This window comes from Leptopilina heterotoma, unplaced genomic scaffold, assembly GCF_015476425.1.
Source record: "Leptopilina heterotoma isolate Lh14 unplaced genomic scaffold, ASM1547642v1 Lhet_235, whole genome shotgun sequence".
Lineage (NCBI taxonomy): Eukaryota > Metazoa > Arthropoda > Insecta > Hymenoptera > Figitidae > Leptopilina > Leptopilina heterotoma.
This window is the reverse complement of record NW_025110952.1, coordinates 1,584,000-1,600,219: the sequence shown is the minus strand read 5'-3', so window position 1 is coordinate 1,600,219 and position 16,220 is coordinate 1,584,000. Positions and strand designations below refer to the sequence as shown.

Sequence of the window (16,220 nt, the reverse complement as noted above, 5' to 3'; positions counted from 1 at the left end):
TTATTAAAATTTTTGAAAATAATTGACTTCTTGAGAAGAATTTTTAAAAAATTTTTGACAATAATATTTAATTCTTGAGAAGAATTTCCCTATCTATTTATAAAAATAATTTAATTCTTGACGAGAATTTTTAGAAAATTTTTAAAATAATTTAATTTTTGCAAAGTATTTCATTACTTTTCAAAAGAATTGAATTCTTGCGATGAATTTTCAAATTTATCGCAAAATAATTGAATTTTGGAAAAGAATTTTATTGAAATTCCTTAGAATAATTGATTTTATGGGAAGAATTTATGCGATTTTGTTGTTTATCAAGCTAATTGAATTCTTTTGCAAAATTACTTGAAAATTTTTGAAAATAATTGAATTTCTGCGACGAATTAAATGTTATTTATGAAAATATTTGAATTATTGAAACAAATTTTATCGTTTTATTGAATAATTGAATGTTTCTTAAAATTAAATTCTTTCGTCAAGTTTTAATAAATTTTTTAAAAATAATTGCATTTGTCAAAGAATTTATTTAAAATTGTATTAAAAAAAAAATATTTGAAATTCTGCGATGAAAATAATTGAATTAGTAAATAAAATTTTGTTATTTATGAAAATAATTGAATCTTTTCGTAGAATTGTATCAAAAAGTTGTTTCTATAATTAAATCTGTTGATAAATTTTATGAAAATAGTAAATACTGAAAATTATTGAATTGCAAAAAACTTTTGAAAGTAATTGAACTTTTGCACAGATTTTTATAAATTTTTAAAAAATAATTGAATTTCTTCGAAGAATTTCATTACTTTTGAAAATAATTGAATTTTTGGGATGAATATTGTAACTTCTGAAAATAACTTATTATGACACATAACTGAAAAACTAATTAGAATTAAATTTTCAAATTATATTCAATTTTTTAAAAAAGTTTTTGATTAAATTTTAAGCATGAATTTAATTATTTTCATAAATAATAAAACTCATCGAAGAATTTAAATTATTGTTATTACTATATTAAATTAATAATCGAAAAATTCAATTATTTTTTAAAGTTTTCGACAAGAATTCAATTATTTAAACTAATAACATTTTCATAATATTTATTATATTTCAAAAAAATTAATTATTTAAAATAATGTTTATAAATTTCTTATGAAGAATTCAATTACTTTCAAGAATAATAAAATTTTTCACATAAATTTAATTCTTTTTAAACATTTCAATAAATTTTTCCGCAATAATTCAATTATTTTCAAAAATAATAAAATTCTTCTCTGTATTTCAATTATTTTTGAGAATTATAATAAAATTCCTATCAACTATTCAATTATTTTCATGAATAATGAAATTCATAGCAGAATTCTTAAAATTGAATTCTTTCCTAAAGTTTTAATAAAATTTTTAATAGTAATTGCCTTTTTCAAGGAATTTATTTAAAATTGTATTAAAAATATTTGAAATTCTCCGATGAAAATAATTGAATTCGTAAATGAACTTTTATAATTTATGAAAATAATTGAATCTTTTCGTAGAATTGTATCAACAAGTTTTTTCTATAATTAAATCTGTTGGTAAATTTTATGAAAATTGTAAATATTGAAAATTATTGAATTGCAAAAAATTTTTGAAAGTAATTGAACTTTTGCAAAGACTGAAATAAATTTCTGAAAATAATGGAATTTTTAGCGAAAAATTTTGCTATTTGTAAAGATAATTGAATTCTTGACGAGATATTCGTGAAAATTTTTAAAAATAATTGAATTTCTTCGAAGAATTTCATTACTTTTGAAAATAATTGAATTCTTGGGACGAATATTGTAACTTATGAAAATAATTGAGTTTTGTAAAGAATTTTATTAAAATTCCTAAAAATTATTGAATTTCTGTGAAGAATTTTGTTATTAATCAAGATAATTGCATTAAAACTTTTGTAATAATTAAATAATATTAAAAAATTCATTCTTGTCAGAAATAGAAAATTTTTTTGAAGCTTTTGTATTAGAATTAGTGCTTTAAGAAATTTTAGTACAATAAGAAGTAGAACGGTAAATATCAATTTACATTTAACTAGTCTTTAAGGTTCAAATATAAATTAAAAATATTTATTTTTCAAAAATTTGTTTTGTTAATTTTAATTTTCATAAAATTTAGTTTTCAGTTTAATTATTAAACTAAGAGTCTTTTTAAACACATGAATTAAATAAACAGAAAACAAGTTTTTAATCCATTTAGGGGGAAATTTTGAAAATAGGGTACGTTTAGGGGCCAAAATTATAAAAAGGGGACTTTTAGGGAAATAGAGGACAGACTGTGAAGCCTGTCAAACTTTTCAAATTGTATATGGACAATCTTTTAGAGGGAAAATAAAAAATGACTTACGGGTACAGGTTTTATTATCCGCGCTGAGATTAAAGTGCGTTGGACAGACACATTTACGTGTGGAAGTCCCTTCATTGTCACCTGGAAAAGCAATGCACAGATGACTGCAATTGCCATTATTCACAGCACAAACATTCGTTCCGGTTTGTCGAGAAGCATGAAAAACTAAGAGTGACGTTACTGATTCAAGTCGATTGTGAATAACTGTTCTGCCAGAACCCGAAGTTTTGTTAATTCTTTCAATAATCCCCGTATTCCAATCAGTCCAGTAAATATAATCCTGATACTGAGTTATACTGAAGGGATAAACAATATTTTGCGTAACTAAAGACTTTCTTCTCTTTGTCACTAAATCATAACTATCAATAGCCGGCGTTGTTGAATCGGTCCAATACAAATGATCAGTCATGTAATCAAGAGTCAGACCATTCGCTCGACCAATGTTCGATAAAATTAATTGACGTTGAGTTCCATCTAAATTTGCCCGCTCAATTGTTCCCGAATTTCCAGAATTTTCCTCAAATTCGGTCCAATACATGTACCTGGATATTAAAACATGAAGTCATTGAAAAGGACATAAAGTCATTAATAAAAGTATAAATAAAATAAAATAAAATAAAAAGTAATTAGGAATTAGGAAAAAAACTAAAGAATTAGGAACTAGGTTTTTATTTTAAGAGCTAAGAATGTTTATTTACCCTTTCTGGGGATCTAGCACCAAACACCTTGGTTCGATTATGTCTTTCCAAATCAGCACCTTTCTGCTGCGAGTTTCTAGCCGAATTACTTCAATCCGATGAGAACTCGAATCACTCCAATATAAATTGTGCGCTATCCAATCAATTGCTAAACCATCGGGACTTTCGAGACCAACTTCAACGAGTCTTTCCATTTCCGAACCGTTTATAAATGCTCGAGTAATTGATTTAACTTTAATATCCGCCCAATACATGCTGTTTTGAGACATTTCATAATCCAAAGCACTAGAAGAAAATTTTACATATTATTATCTAATGTGGGATTATTATTATTCTTTTTTTTTAAATAAATACTTAATCATTATTATTTTTCCGTAGGAATTAAAATTCTTCAAAACATTCAAACTCAAACCTTTTTGTAATTCAACAACTTATAAGAATATTATTACAAAAAATGAAGAAGGCAATCACTCCGAGTCTTCGACTCGAATTGATCGCCTTCTTCATGTTTTGTAATAATTTAAATTACCATAAAATTTTTCAAAAAAAAAAAAAAAATTATTTAATAAAATCCTTTGCCAGAATACAATTATTTCATACAAGTATTAGTCAAATTTCTTCAAAAATTCAATTATTTAAAAAAAAATGTAATAAAATTCGTTGCAAGAATTCAATTATTTTCATAAATAATAAATCGATTATTCGGTAATTCATTTTTAAATCAATTTTTATTTAGAAAATTCTAGAAGAATTCAATATTATTTAATTTAAAAAATAAATAATTTACTAAATAATTAAATGTTTGTTAAAATTTAATTCTCATAAAGATTTTAATTAAACAAATTTCAACAAATTTTCAAATAATTAAATTCTTTTGAAAAATTTTAATAAAATTTTTTAATAATTACATTTTTGGAGAAATTCGATTAAAATTGCATCAAAAATAATTAAAACCCTCCGATGAGTTTTATTATTTATGAAAATAATTACAAATTTTCACCAGAATTTTTTTAAAAATTTTCTAAATTAATTGAATTTTAGAGAAGAATGTTATTATTTAAATGTTATTATTTAAACCCTCCGATGAGTTTTATTATTTATGAAAATAATTACAAATTTTCACCAGAATTTTTTAAAAAATTTTCTAAATTAACTGAATTTCAGAGAAGAATGTTATTATTTAAATAAAAATACTAGAAATTTTGATAAGAATTTTTTTTTTTAATTTTTAAATATAATTGAATTTTTGCGAAGAATTTTATTACTTTTGAAAATAATTTAACTCTTCCCACGGATTTTATTCAAGTTTATAAAAATAGCTGAATTTCTGTGAAGTATTTTATTATTTGTATTTAAATAATTGAATTCCTGCAAACGAATTTTATTCAATATAAAAAATAATTGAGTTTTCGGTGAAGAATTTTATTATTTTAAAAGTAATTAAATTCTTGAAAAGAACTTTGTTAATTTTTTTTTTTTTAATAATTGAATTCTTGCGATGAATTTTATAAAAATCTTTCTAAAAATTGATAATTTTCAAAAATTTTATTACTCATGAAAATAATTGAATTATTTAGGAAAAATTCATTAACATTTTTTTAAATAATTGAAATCCTGTAAATTTTTGCAAAGAATTTTCTTACAATTTTTAGAAATAATTGAATTTCGAAGAAGAATTTTATAATTTATAAAGATAATTGAAATTTTGAAGAGAATTTTTTTTTAATTTTTAAACATAATTGAATTTTTGCGAAGAATTTTATTACTTTTGAAAATAATTTAATTCTTCCAACGAATTTTATTCAAGTTTACAAAAATAACTGAATTTCTGTGAAGAATTTTATTATTTGTATAAATAATTGAATTCTTGCAAACGAATTTTATTCGAGTTTATGAAAATAATTGAATTTCGGTGAAGAATTTTATTTATCAAAAATAATTGACTTCTTAAAATGAACTTTGTTAAATTTTTTTTTAAATAATTGAATTCTTGCGATAAATTGTTTTAAAATCTTTTTAAATAATTGATATTTTTCAAGAATTTTATTACTTATGACAATAATTGAATTATTTCGAAGAATTTCATTAAAATTTTTTCAAATAATTGAATTCCTATGAAATTTTGCCAAGAATTTTATTAAAATATTTTAAAATAATTGAATTTCGAAAAAGAATTTTATTATTTATAAAGATAATTGAATTTTTTAAGAGAATTTTTTAAAAAATTTTTAAACATAATTGAATTTTTGCGAAGAATTTTATTACTTTTGAAAATAATTAAATTCTTCCCACAAGTTTTAGGTATTCAAGTTTATAAAATTAACTGAATTTCTGTGAATAATTTTATTATAGGTATAAATAATTGAATTCTTGCAACGAATTTTATTCATGTTTATAAAAATAATTGAATTTCAATCGAGAATTTTATTATTTATCATAAATAATTGAATTCTTGCAACGAATTTTATAAAAATCTTTTTAAATAATTGAAATTTTTCAAAAATTTGATTACTTATGATAATAATTTAATTATTTCGAAGAAGAATTTTATTATTTGTATAAATAATTGAATTCTTGCAAACGAATTTTATTCGAGTTTATGAAAACAATTGAATTTCTGTGAAGAATTTTGTTATTTATCAAGAATAATTGAATTCTTGAAAAGAACTTTATTCAATTTTTTTTAAATAATTGAATTATTGCGATGAATTTTATAAAAATCTTTTTAAATCATTGATATTTTCCAAAAATTTTATTACTTATTCTGAAAATAATCGAATTATTTCGAAGAAATTCATTAAATTTTTTTTAAATAATTAATTTCTTGTGAAATTTTGCCAAGAATTTTATTAAAATTTTCCTAAAATAATTCAATTTCGAAGAAGAATTTTATTATTTATAAAGATAATCGAAATTTTGAAGAGAACTTTAAAAATATTTTTGAAAATAATATATTGATATTGAAAATCATTTAAATGAGGAAAATTTTTTAAAATAATTTAATTTTGAAAGAAAATTTTATTAACTTTTGAAAATAATTGAATTCTTCCAACGAATTTTATTCAAGTTTATAAAAATAACTGAATTTTTGTAAAGAATTTTATTATTTATATAAATAATTGAATTCTTGCAAACGAATTTTATTCAAGTATTTAAAAATAATTGAATTTTGGTGAAGAATTTTATTATTCATAAAAATAATTGAATTCTTGAAAAGAAGTTTGTTAAAATTTTTTTTAAAATAACTGAATTCTTGCGACGAATTTTATAAAAATCTTTTTAAATAATTGATATTTTTCGAAAGATTTTATGAAATTTTTTATTTTAAATAATTCAATTCTTGTGAAAAATGTATTAGTTATGAAAATAATTGAATTCCTGTGAAATTTTGCCAAGAATTTTATTAAAATTTTTAAAAATTATTGAATTTTAAAGAAGAATTTTATTATTTATCAACAATAATTGAATTCTTGAAAAGAACTTTGTTAAATTTTTTAATAATTAAATAAATAAATAATTGAATTATTTCGAAGAAATTCATTAAAATTTTTTTAAATAATTGAATTCCTGTGAAATTTTGCCAAGAATTTTCAAAAATTATTGAATTTCGAAGAAGAATTATATTATTTATAAAGATAATTGAAATTTTGAAGAGATACATAAATTCATCGACTACTTCAATTTTTTTATCTCAAAATTAAAAAATTTTTTTTAAAAAAAGGTTTAATTTTTCTGTTTCTCTTGTAAATGATGATTTTAATTTTCTCTACATTTATAGTAAGCAAAGCCCCTTTTGCTCTCGGGCAAATAAAATCCTTTGTGAAGTTTTATAGGCATAAAATTAATATTAATATATCGCTGTTTACGAATATAAAAAGAATTAAGAATATGGATAAGGAAAATTGTGTATAAACATCACTTACCTCACATCCTTTACTCCAGTAACGGGTATGATATTGTCATTATTGGTATTCTCGATACTTATTCGCACAATATTTTCCTTTCTAGCCACCAATAAAAAGGCTTCTGGTACAGCACAAGTCCTTTTATCTCTGGACAATTCATATCCAATTTGACATGCACAAACGTATTTATTATTTGGCCTATTGAGACACAAATGACTGCATCCTCCATTATTTTTCGAACAAGGATTTGTACCCCTAACTTTTCCCAAATGAACTGCCTTCAGTCCCATTACATTGGGAATGTTTTCAATTATTGCCTCGTGCTCATTTCCTGTTAATTTATGCGCTCTCTCAATACTTCGCTTCTGCCAATCTGTCCAATACAAATAATCATCCAGTAAACTTAATCCAAAGGGGTGATCTAATTTTTTCGTTATAACTTCTCGTCGACTGGAACCGTCCATATTGCAAACTTCTATTTTATCCGTTTTCGCGTCACACCTGAAATTTTTTTTAAATTTATCAATTTTTTCCTATTATCAACATTGAGTTAAAAATTAAAATTGAGTCAATAGCTAAACATTAAATATACGAGTGTTAATAAAATTGTATTTGAAATAGAAATACTCACCAGTATATTTTTTCTCGTTCCAAGTCTACAGCGATACCGTTGGGCCAGATGATGTCAGTGGTAATGAGAAGAATTCTTTCGCTGCCATCCAAGTTACTGCGTTCGATTTTCGGTTTCTTTTTATTCCAGTCGGTCCAGAACATCCAACCTAACTCTGGTGCTAGAGCTATTGCTCTTGGCTCCACTAAGTCATCGTTAATGAGTACTTTCCGACTACTACCGTTCAAACGAGCAACCTCAATTCTATCGGTTCCAGTGTCTGTCCAGTACAAATTACGAGCAACCCAATCAACTGCAATTCCATCTGGATTCTCGACTTCGGTGGTTGTAATATTTTCTTGTCCGGAACCATTCAAGAAAGCCCTAAGAGAAAAAAAAGGCTTTATTATTATTATTTCTAATAGTTTTCTGAATTCCTTTAATAAAATGTTAAAATATTATTTTAAACCTTTTAGCCTTTTCCCCACGGTTTATAAGGAAATATGAAATAGTTATTGTAATTAAAGATCTAATTCAAAAATCAGACAGGGTTGCCAACAAAAATTTAATTTTTTTCCCTTACTTTTCCCTGATTTCCAAACAAAATTTTACCTTTAGAGGATTCAATTATTTAAATACAACTTTGAATGTTTTCAGGACCTTAATTTTTGTCAAATAAATCTGTTTATATATTGTGACCTTAAGGCCACAATATAAACAGATTTATTATTTAAATACAAAAATTCAGTTCTTTATAATGATTCTAACTGTCAATGTTTTTTAAGTTATTAATTAATTTTCAAAAAATTATAATAAAGAAATTCTTAAAATTAATTTTCGGAAAATATTTTTAAAATAATTTATGAAAGATAATAGTTTTTCAATTATATAGAATTGAAAAATTTCCAAACAATTGAAATTTCGTAAATTCTATTAAAAAAATAATTGAATTTTTAAAGAATTTTAATTATTAATATAAAACGCGATTTCTTCAGAATTTTAATAAATCTAAAAAAGTCATATGTTGTTATAATGTTAAAAGTAATTGTAAAAAAATTTTAATGTTATTATTTTTTGTACGTATTTGAATTTTTGGAAATTTGTATTTGAAAATATTGAAAATAATTGAATTTTAAAAAAATTAGAATGCAAAAAATTCTAAGAATTATTTTTTTCAAAAATATTTAAATATAAATTTTTTTGAAGCTAATTTTCATTAATTACCATTTTTAAATTTACACTTGAAGATTTTTTATTAAAATTTTTGAGAAATCAATTATTTTCAAAATTTACAATTAAAATTCATTTTAAAGTTTATTTTAAAAAATTTGTATCAAACACTGGAAAAAATCAATTATTTTCATTTAAATTTTACAAAATTTCAACTATTAAAACTATCTTTTTATTGTAAATTTTAAAAATTTATTTAGTATTTACTATTTATAGAAATAGTTGAATTGTTTCGAAGAAATTATTAAAATTTTAGGAAATAATTGAATTTTATGGAAATATTTGAAAATATTTGAATTCTTCTGAGAAATTCAATTAAAGATGTTTTAAAAATAATATTGAATTCATGCATAGAATTTTACTATTTATAAAAATAATTGAATTCTTGCGAATAATTTTGCCATTTATAAAAATAATTGAATTGTTTCGAATTATTAATTAAGATTTTAGAAAATAATTAAATTTATTTGAAATATATTAAAAATTCTTTTAAAAATTAAATTCTTCCGAGGAAATCAATTTCAATTATTTTCAAAATTTGCAATTAAAATTCTTCAAAAGTTGATTTTTAAAAATTTTTATAAAACACTTTGAAAAAAATAAATTATTTTTAATTAAATTTTACAAAATTTCAATTATTGAAACTCTTTTTTATTTTAAATTTTGAAAATTTATTTAGTAATTTATAAAAAATAGTTGAATTGTTTCGAAGAAATTGTTAAAATTTTAGGAAATAATTGAATTTTATGGAAATATTTGAAAATATTTGAATTCTTCCGAGAAATTCAATTAAAGATGATGTTTTGGAAAATAATTCAATTCCTGCAAAGAATTTTACTATTTATAAAAATAATTGAATTCTTGCAAATAATTTTGCCATTTATAAAAATAATTGAATTGTTTCGAAGGATTTATTAAGATTTTAGAAAATAATTAAATTTATTTGAAATATATTAAAATTTTTTTTAAAAACTAAATTCTTCCGAGGAATTCAATTTAAATTATTTTCAAAATTTGCAATTAAAATTCATTTAAAGTTTATTTTCAAAAATTTTTATAAAACCCTTTTAAAAAAATCAATTATTTTCAATTAAATTTTACAAAATTGCAATATTTATTGCAACTCTTTTTAATTGTAAATTTCGGAAATTTAATTAGAGAAATAATTAAAAAATAATTTTTGAAGATTTGTCTATAGTTATTTTTCACACTATATATAAAAATCGAAATAAGTTTCATTTTATACTAAAAATTATTGCAATATTTGGAAAAAAAGTTGAAAAAGTCGTAATTTTTGAAAATAAGTCAAAAGAAGTCGCATTTTTTGAAAATAGTGGAAAAAAGTCAAAGTTATAGTAATATTGTTACTGTAACTTCTGCAAAATTACTTTCATCATAATTTCAAATCAATTATTATTTTCTAGAATATTTATAACTAAAATTCTTCTTTAAATCAATTATTTTTAATAATTTTTCAAAAAGTTCTTTGAGAATTTTTCAAATCCATTTGTTTACAGGAAAATATGAAATGAGTAAAATTGATGAATTTTAATAATTTATGAAAATTACAATTATAACTCTAGCTGAATTCAATTACTTTCTACAATTTTCATCTCTAAATAAATTATTTTAAATAAGTCTGCGAAAGTCCTTGTAGAATTCAATTATTTAAATACAAAAACTCAATTTTTTATAATAATTGAAACTATCCTTGTTTTTTTCTTAAGTTATTAAGGTAAAATATTTTTGAAAAATTATAATAAAGAAATTCTTACAATTAATTTTTTAAAAAATATTTTAAAACAATTTTTCAAAGATAATAGAAAACATTTTTTTTTTTTTTGCAACTATTAACGAATTTAAAGTAGTGCAAATTCGCGATAAAAAGGAAAAAGTAGTTTTTAGTGTCAAAACTCTAAAAAAAAAGTAGTGAATAAATTAAATTAAATTAAATTTAATTAAATTTTTAATTTAGTTTTGCTAAATGAGTACGAGACCTGGTTTTGTTAAAAATAATATTAAAGATATTATAACGTGCTGTCTTACTTTATTTAAATATTTAATAATTTTTCTTTTTTTTCGGTAAATATTAAATTTTTAAATTTTTATTGTTTTAATCAACAAATTGTAAAAACTTTTTTAAATATTTTTTTTTAATTACCAATAAATTTTATAGTTTCTGAAGAGAACGCAAACTGTGCTGCCAAAACGTAAAAAGAATTGATTTTCTATTTTAATTTCCTTGACTCGGAGTGATCGTTAAATTCCACCAACTACTAAAAATTATATTATAGGAAATTTTTAACATACCTGCGAATAGTTCTAGCTTTATCATCAGTCCAATAAAGCATTTCATCGACAGGATCAAAGTCAATGGCAATAGCGTGCCTGATATTTTGTAACGGAAGTATAAACGTGGTGTAATCAGGTGTATCCAAAGACGAGTGACAAATTTCCGTTTGTTGAACAATAAGCAAAAGTTTCTCAGGTCGTTTGGCGCAAGTGAAATTATCAATTAATTTAACACCAGTTGGACATGCGCAAGAATATCCCGAAGGTTTACTACTCAAAAGGCAAAGATGAGAACAATTTCCATTGTTGTGCTTACAAGGACTGTCACCTTGCGGCTGTCTCTTTGGATCCCAAACTTCAATATCACCCGGAACGTGAATATCTTGAATCCACAATTCCCGAGGATGCCCCTGATTCGAACGAACATCCAAAGAATAAATACCCCAAGCTTTCCAATCCGTCCAATAGAGTTTCTGATCGAAGAAAGTTATTGCATAGGGATAATCCAAACCCTTACTAATAATTTCCCTCCTATTTTTCCCCTCATAATCCATAACTGCAATGAATCTCAATCTCCCGTCGGTCCAGTAAATTAATTCCTTCTCGTAGTCCAATGTTAGACCGTTCGGCCAAAAAATCTCTGTTGAAACAATTATTCGACGAGTACTTGAATCGCCATCCATTGAAGCTCTTTCAATTTTTGGATCGTCACCCCAGTCAGTCCAGAAGAATATACTCTTCATTGGATCGAGTGCTATTGCCCTGGGTTGGGAGACATTTGTCCAAAACAATACTTTCTGATATTGTTCATTAATACTTGTTACTTCCAATCTTTTCTTTTCACTGTCCGTCCAATAGAGCTTTCCGGTGAACCAATCGCAGGCCAAACCGTCCGGTGATATCAAACTTGACTTGACAATTGTCATTTTCTCGTAATTCCCATTGACACGGACACATTGTATAACCTCGTCTCCACTATCGGACCAGCAAACTAGTCCGCGCTCGTAATAAAAATCTAAAGCTGTACCTTCTGATAAATCTTTAACAATTGTCGTTACTTTATTTGCTCGTGATATATTTGCCATTCGTATGTCCGTATCGGTTGCGAATAAGAGCGTTGGCGAACCTGATCAAGAAGAAAAAAAAGAAGTACGTTAAAATATTATAATCACATTATAAATTTAAAAATTATCACTGCCTACTCATGTGGTTAGCGTCTAAAATCGTCTAGGGACTATGGAAATTGTATTTCAAAAAGCTACAAACAAATTTGAATTTTTCGGGTAAATTTGATTATTTAATCTTTAGATAAGTCCGATATCAGATTCTTAATTAAAGACTCCAAAAACCGCCGAGTAACAAGCAGGCTTCACAGTGCCCCTAAAACGTATTTTAGAGGAAATGGGGGACTGAAAATTAAAAAATAGGGGACTTTTAGGGGACCATAAAAATTGGTTAAATAAAGATAAAAATATAATTTATTTATACAGGGTTGCCACAAAAATTTAAATTTCTATTTCCCTGACTTTTCCCTGATTTCCAAACACAACTTTCACTTTTTCCCTCACCCTAAAGAATATTCTGATTCACTCTAAAAATTATTAGATACTCAAAAAAATGTTCTATTAAATTTATTTACAAATTGCTTCAAAAGTTAAATTATTAGAAAATATCAATAGTTTTATGTAAAATCAATATTTAATCATTTTTTTTTTCATTGGAATTAAGATGTTCAAAAATTTTAAATTGAACCACTCATAAGAATATTATTATAAAACATAAAGATCTTCGACTCGGAGTGATCCATTTGTTTATGTTTTATAATAATTAAAAATGACCAACTGACAAAATCATTATTTTATTATTATAAGAATATTGTTATTGTAATTTCTTCAAGATTATTTGTATCATTTCAATTCAATTAAAATTTTCTAGAATTTTTAACTAAAATTCTACTTTAAATCAATAACATCAATTATTACCTTTTCAATTAAACTTTTTCAAAAAAATTAATTCTACAGAATTTGTTAGTTAAAAGTAAAAAAAACAATAATTTAATTCTACGAGAAATCAATTATTTAAAAACAAAAATAAATAATATTGAATGTTTCTTAAAATTTAATTTTTACCAAGAATTGTATTAACAACTTTTGAAAATATTTAATTTCTTTTAAGGAATTTAATTAAAATTTTAATGAAATTTATTATATTAAAGAATTTTATAACAATTTATAACAATTTTTGAAAATAATTGAAAACTTTTTGAAGAATTTTATTAAATTTTTGAAAACAATTGAATTCATGAGAAGAATTTTATTAAAATTTTTAAAAATAATTGACTTCTTGAGAAGAATTATTAAAAAAATTTTGACAATAATTTAATTCTTGAGAAGAATTTCCCTATCTATTTATAAAGATAATTTAATTCTTGGAGAGAATTTTTAAAAAAGTTTTGAAAATAATTTAATTTCTGCAAAGTATTCCAATTACTTTTCAAAAGAATTGAATTCGTGTGATGAATTTTGATATTTATCAAAATAATTGAATTTTGGAAAAGAATTTTATTAAAATTCCTTAGAATAATTGATTTTGGAAGAATTTATGATATTCTGTTGTTTATCAAGCTAATTTGAATTATTGCAACGAATTTTATTGTTTTTATTGAATAATTGAATGTTTCTTAAAATGCAATTCTTTCCTCAAGTTTTAATAAATTTTTTAAAAATAATTGCATTTTTTAAGGAATTTATTTAAAATTGTATTAAAAATATTTGAAATTCTGGGATGAAAATAATTGAATTCGTAAATGAAATTTTATTATTTATGAAAATAATTGAATCTTTTCGTAGAATTGTATTAAAAAAACTTTTCTATAATTAAATCTGTTGATAAATTTTATGAAAATAGTAAATATTAAAAATTATTGAATTCCAAAAAACTTTTGAAAGTAATTGAACTTTTGCAAAGATTTTAAAAAATTTTTTTAAAATAATTGAATTTTTGGAGCAAAATTTTATTATTTATAAAGATAATTGAAATTTTTTTACTATAGTTTTTTTTTAATTTTTTAACATAATTGAATTTTTGCAAAAATTTTTGAAATTTGAAAATAATTGAAAACTTTTTGAAGAATTTTATTAAATTTTTTAAAAATAATTGAATTCCTGAGAAGAATTTAAATAATAATTTTTGAAAACAATTGAATTCATGAGAAGAATTTTATTAAAATTTTTAAAAATAATTGACTTCTTGAGAAGAATTATTAAAAAAATTTTGACAATAATTTAATTCTTGAGAAGAATTTCCCTATCTATTTATAAAGATAATTTAATTCTTGATGAGAATTTTTGAAAAAGTTTTGAAAATAATTTAATTTCTGCAAAGTATTCCAATTACTTTTCAAAGGAATTGAATTCTTGTGATGAATTTTGATATTTATCAAAATAATTGAATTCTTTTGCAAAAGTACTTGAAAATTTTTGAAAATAATTGATTTTCTGCGACGAATTAAATGTTATTTATGAAAATATTTGAATTATTGCAACGAATTTTATTGTTTTATTGAATAATTGAATATTTCTTGAAATTGAATTCTTTCCTCAAGTTTTAATAATAATTGCATTTTTTAAGGAATTTATTTAAAATTATATTAAAAATATTTGAAATTCTGCGATGAAAATAATTAAATTCGTAAATGAAATTTTATTATTTATGAAAATAATTCAGGGTGGCCGCAAGATTTACTTTATCAATTTCCCTGACATTTTACTGACATAACAACGAATTTCCTTGACAAAAATTTTTTTGTTTAGAGCAAAAAATGTATTGCATGACCGTCTTAATTTCTTTAATTGCTTCCGACAAAAAAAATTTTTCCTGAGATTTCCCTGACTTTACTGACAAAAAATTTTTTTCCTGACATTTCCCTGACTTTACTGACAAAATATTTTTTTTCCTGACATTTCCCTGACTTTACTGACCTTACTGACATGTGGCCACCCTGATAATTGAATCTTTTCGTAGAATTGTATGAAAAAGTTTTTTCTATAATATTAAATCTGTTGATAAATTTGATGAAAATAGTAAATATTGAAAATTATTGAATGGCAATAAAAACTTTTGAAAGTAATTGAACTTTTGCAAAGATTTTTATAAATTTTTTAAAATAATTGATTTTTTGACGAAAAATTTTCCTATTTGTAAAGATAATTGAATTCTTGACGAGTGAAGAATTTTGTTATTTATCAAGATAATTGCATTAAAACTTTTGTAATAATTAAATAATATTAAAAAATTCATTCTTGTCAGAAATAGAAAATTTTTTTGAAGGTTTTATATTAGAATTAGTGCTTTAAGAAATTTTAGCACAATAAGGAGTAAAACGGTAAATATCAAAAATTTTTAATTATTTGTTTATAAAAATTCAATTATTTTGAAACAATAGAATTGAAAAATTTCAAAAATCTTATTTTTCAGAATTTTCAAAAAAAACTTTGCGAAAATTCAATTTCATTAAAAAATTTTAATTGTGCATCTTTTTTTAAATTAACTAATAAAAATTTTAATTATTAATTTTCGCACTAAGAATCATGAATACATTAGAATGTGACTTTTTATAAAATTCAATTATTAAATTAAAATACTTTGAAAATTCGATTTTTTAAAAAGTTTTTAATGAAATTCTTTAACAAATTTAATTATTTTCAGTTGAATTTCACAAAATTTCTATTAATTCAATAATTTTTTTTTAAATTTATTTACATTCTATATTTGAATCAGTGACTGATTTTTTACTATCAAATTAATTATTTTTTAACTTATTCTTTAGAGAACAGTATAAATATCTATAAAAATTGAAATAAAAAGCGATTTTTTAAAAACAAATTAAAATAATTTAAGTTTTTTTAATTTCGTGAAAAAATTCTCGTTTTGGCATAACATTTCCGGCTTATTCCCGGTCAAATTAAATTCCTGGCTATTTCCCGGTTAGTAGATACCCTGGAATTAAATTTTTAAGAAACATTCAATTATTCAATAAATTATTTATATTTGTATTTAAATAATTGAATTCTAGTAGAATTTTGTGATAAAAATTTATTTAAAAATGAATTTTAG

The 16,220-nt window shown here is 22.0% G+C and overlaps 1 protein-coding gene across 1 annotated transcript in view; it reads right to left on the bottom strand.

Annotated features, from left to right (window-relative positions):
• LOC122502607 (low-density lipoprotein receptor-related protein 6) overlaps nucleotides 1-16,220 on the bottom strand; it is a 33,659-nt gene that overhangs the window by 16,408 nt on the left and 1,031 nt on the right. Inside the window, exons 2-6 of the mRNA XM_043612757.1 lie at nucleotides 11,124-12,231; nucleotides 7,605-7,967; nucleotides 6,992-7,474; nucleotides 3,069-3,353; nucleotides 2,371-2,912 (exon numbers count right to left, since the gene is read on the bottom strand). Of these exons, the coding sequence (XP_043468692.1) occupies nucleotides 2,371-2,912; nucleotides 3,069-3,353; nucleotides 6,992-7,474; nucleotides 7,605-7,967; nucleotides 11,124-12,231 (2,781 nt within the window). The remainder of the gene's footprint in view (nucleotides 1-2,370; nucleotides 2,913-3,068; nucleotides 3,354-6,991; nucleotides 7,475-7,604; nucleotides 7,968-11,123; nucleotides 12,232-16,220) is intronic.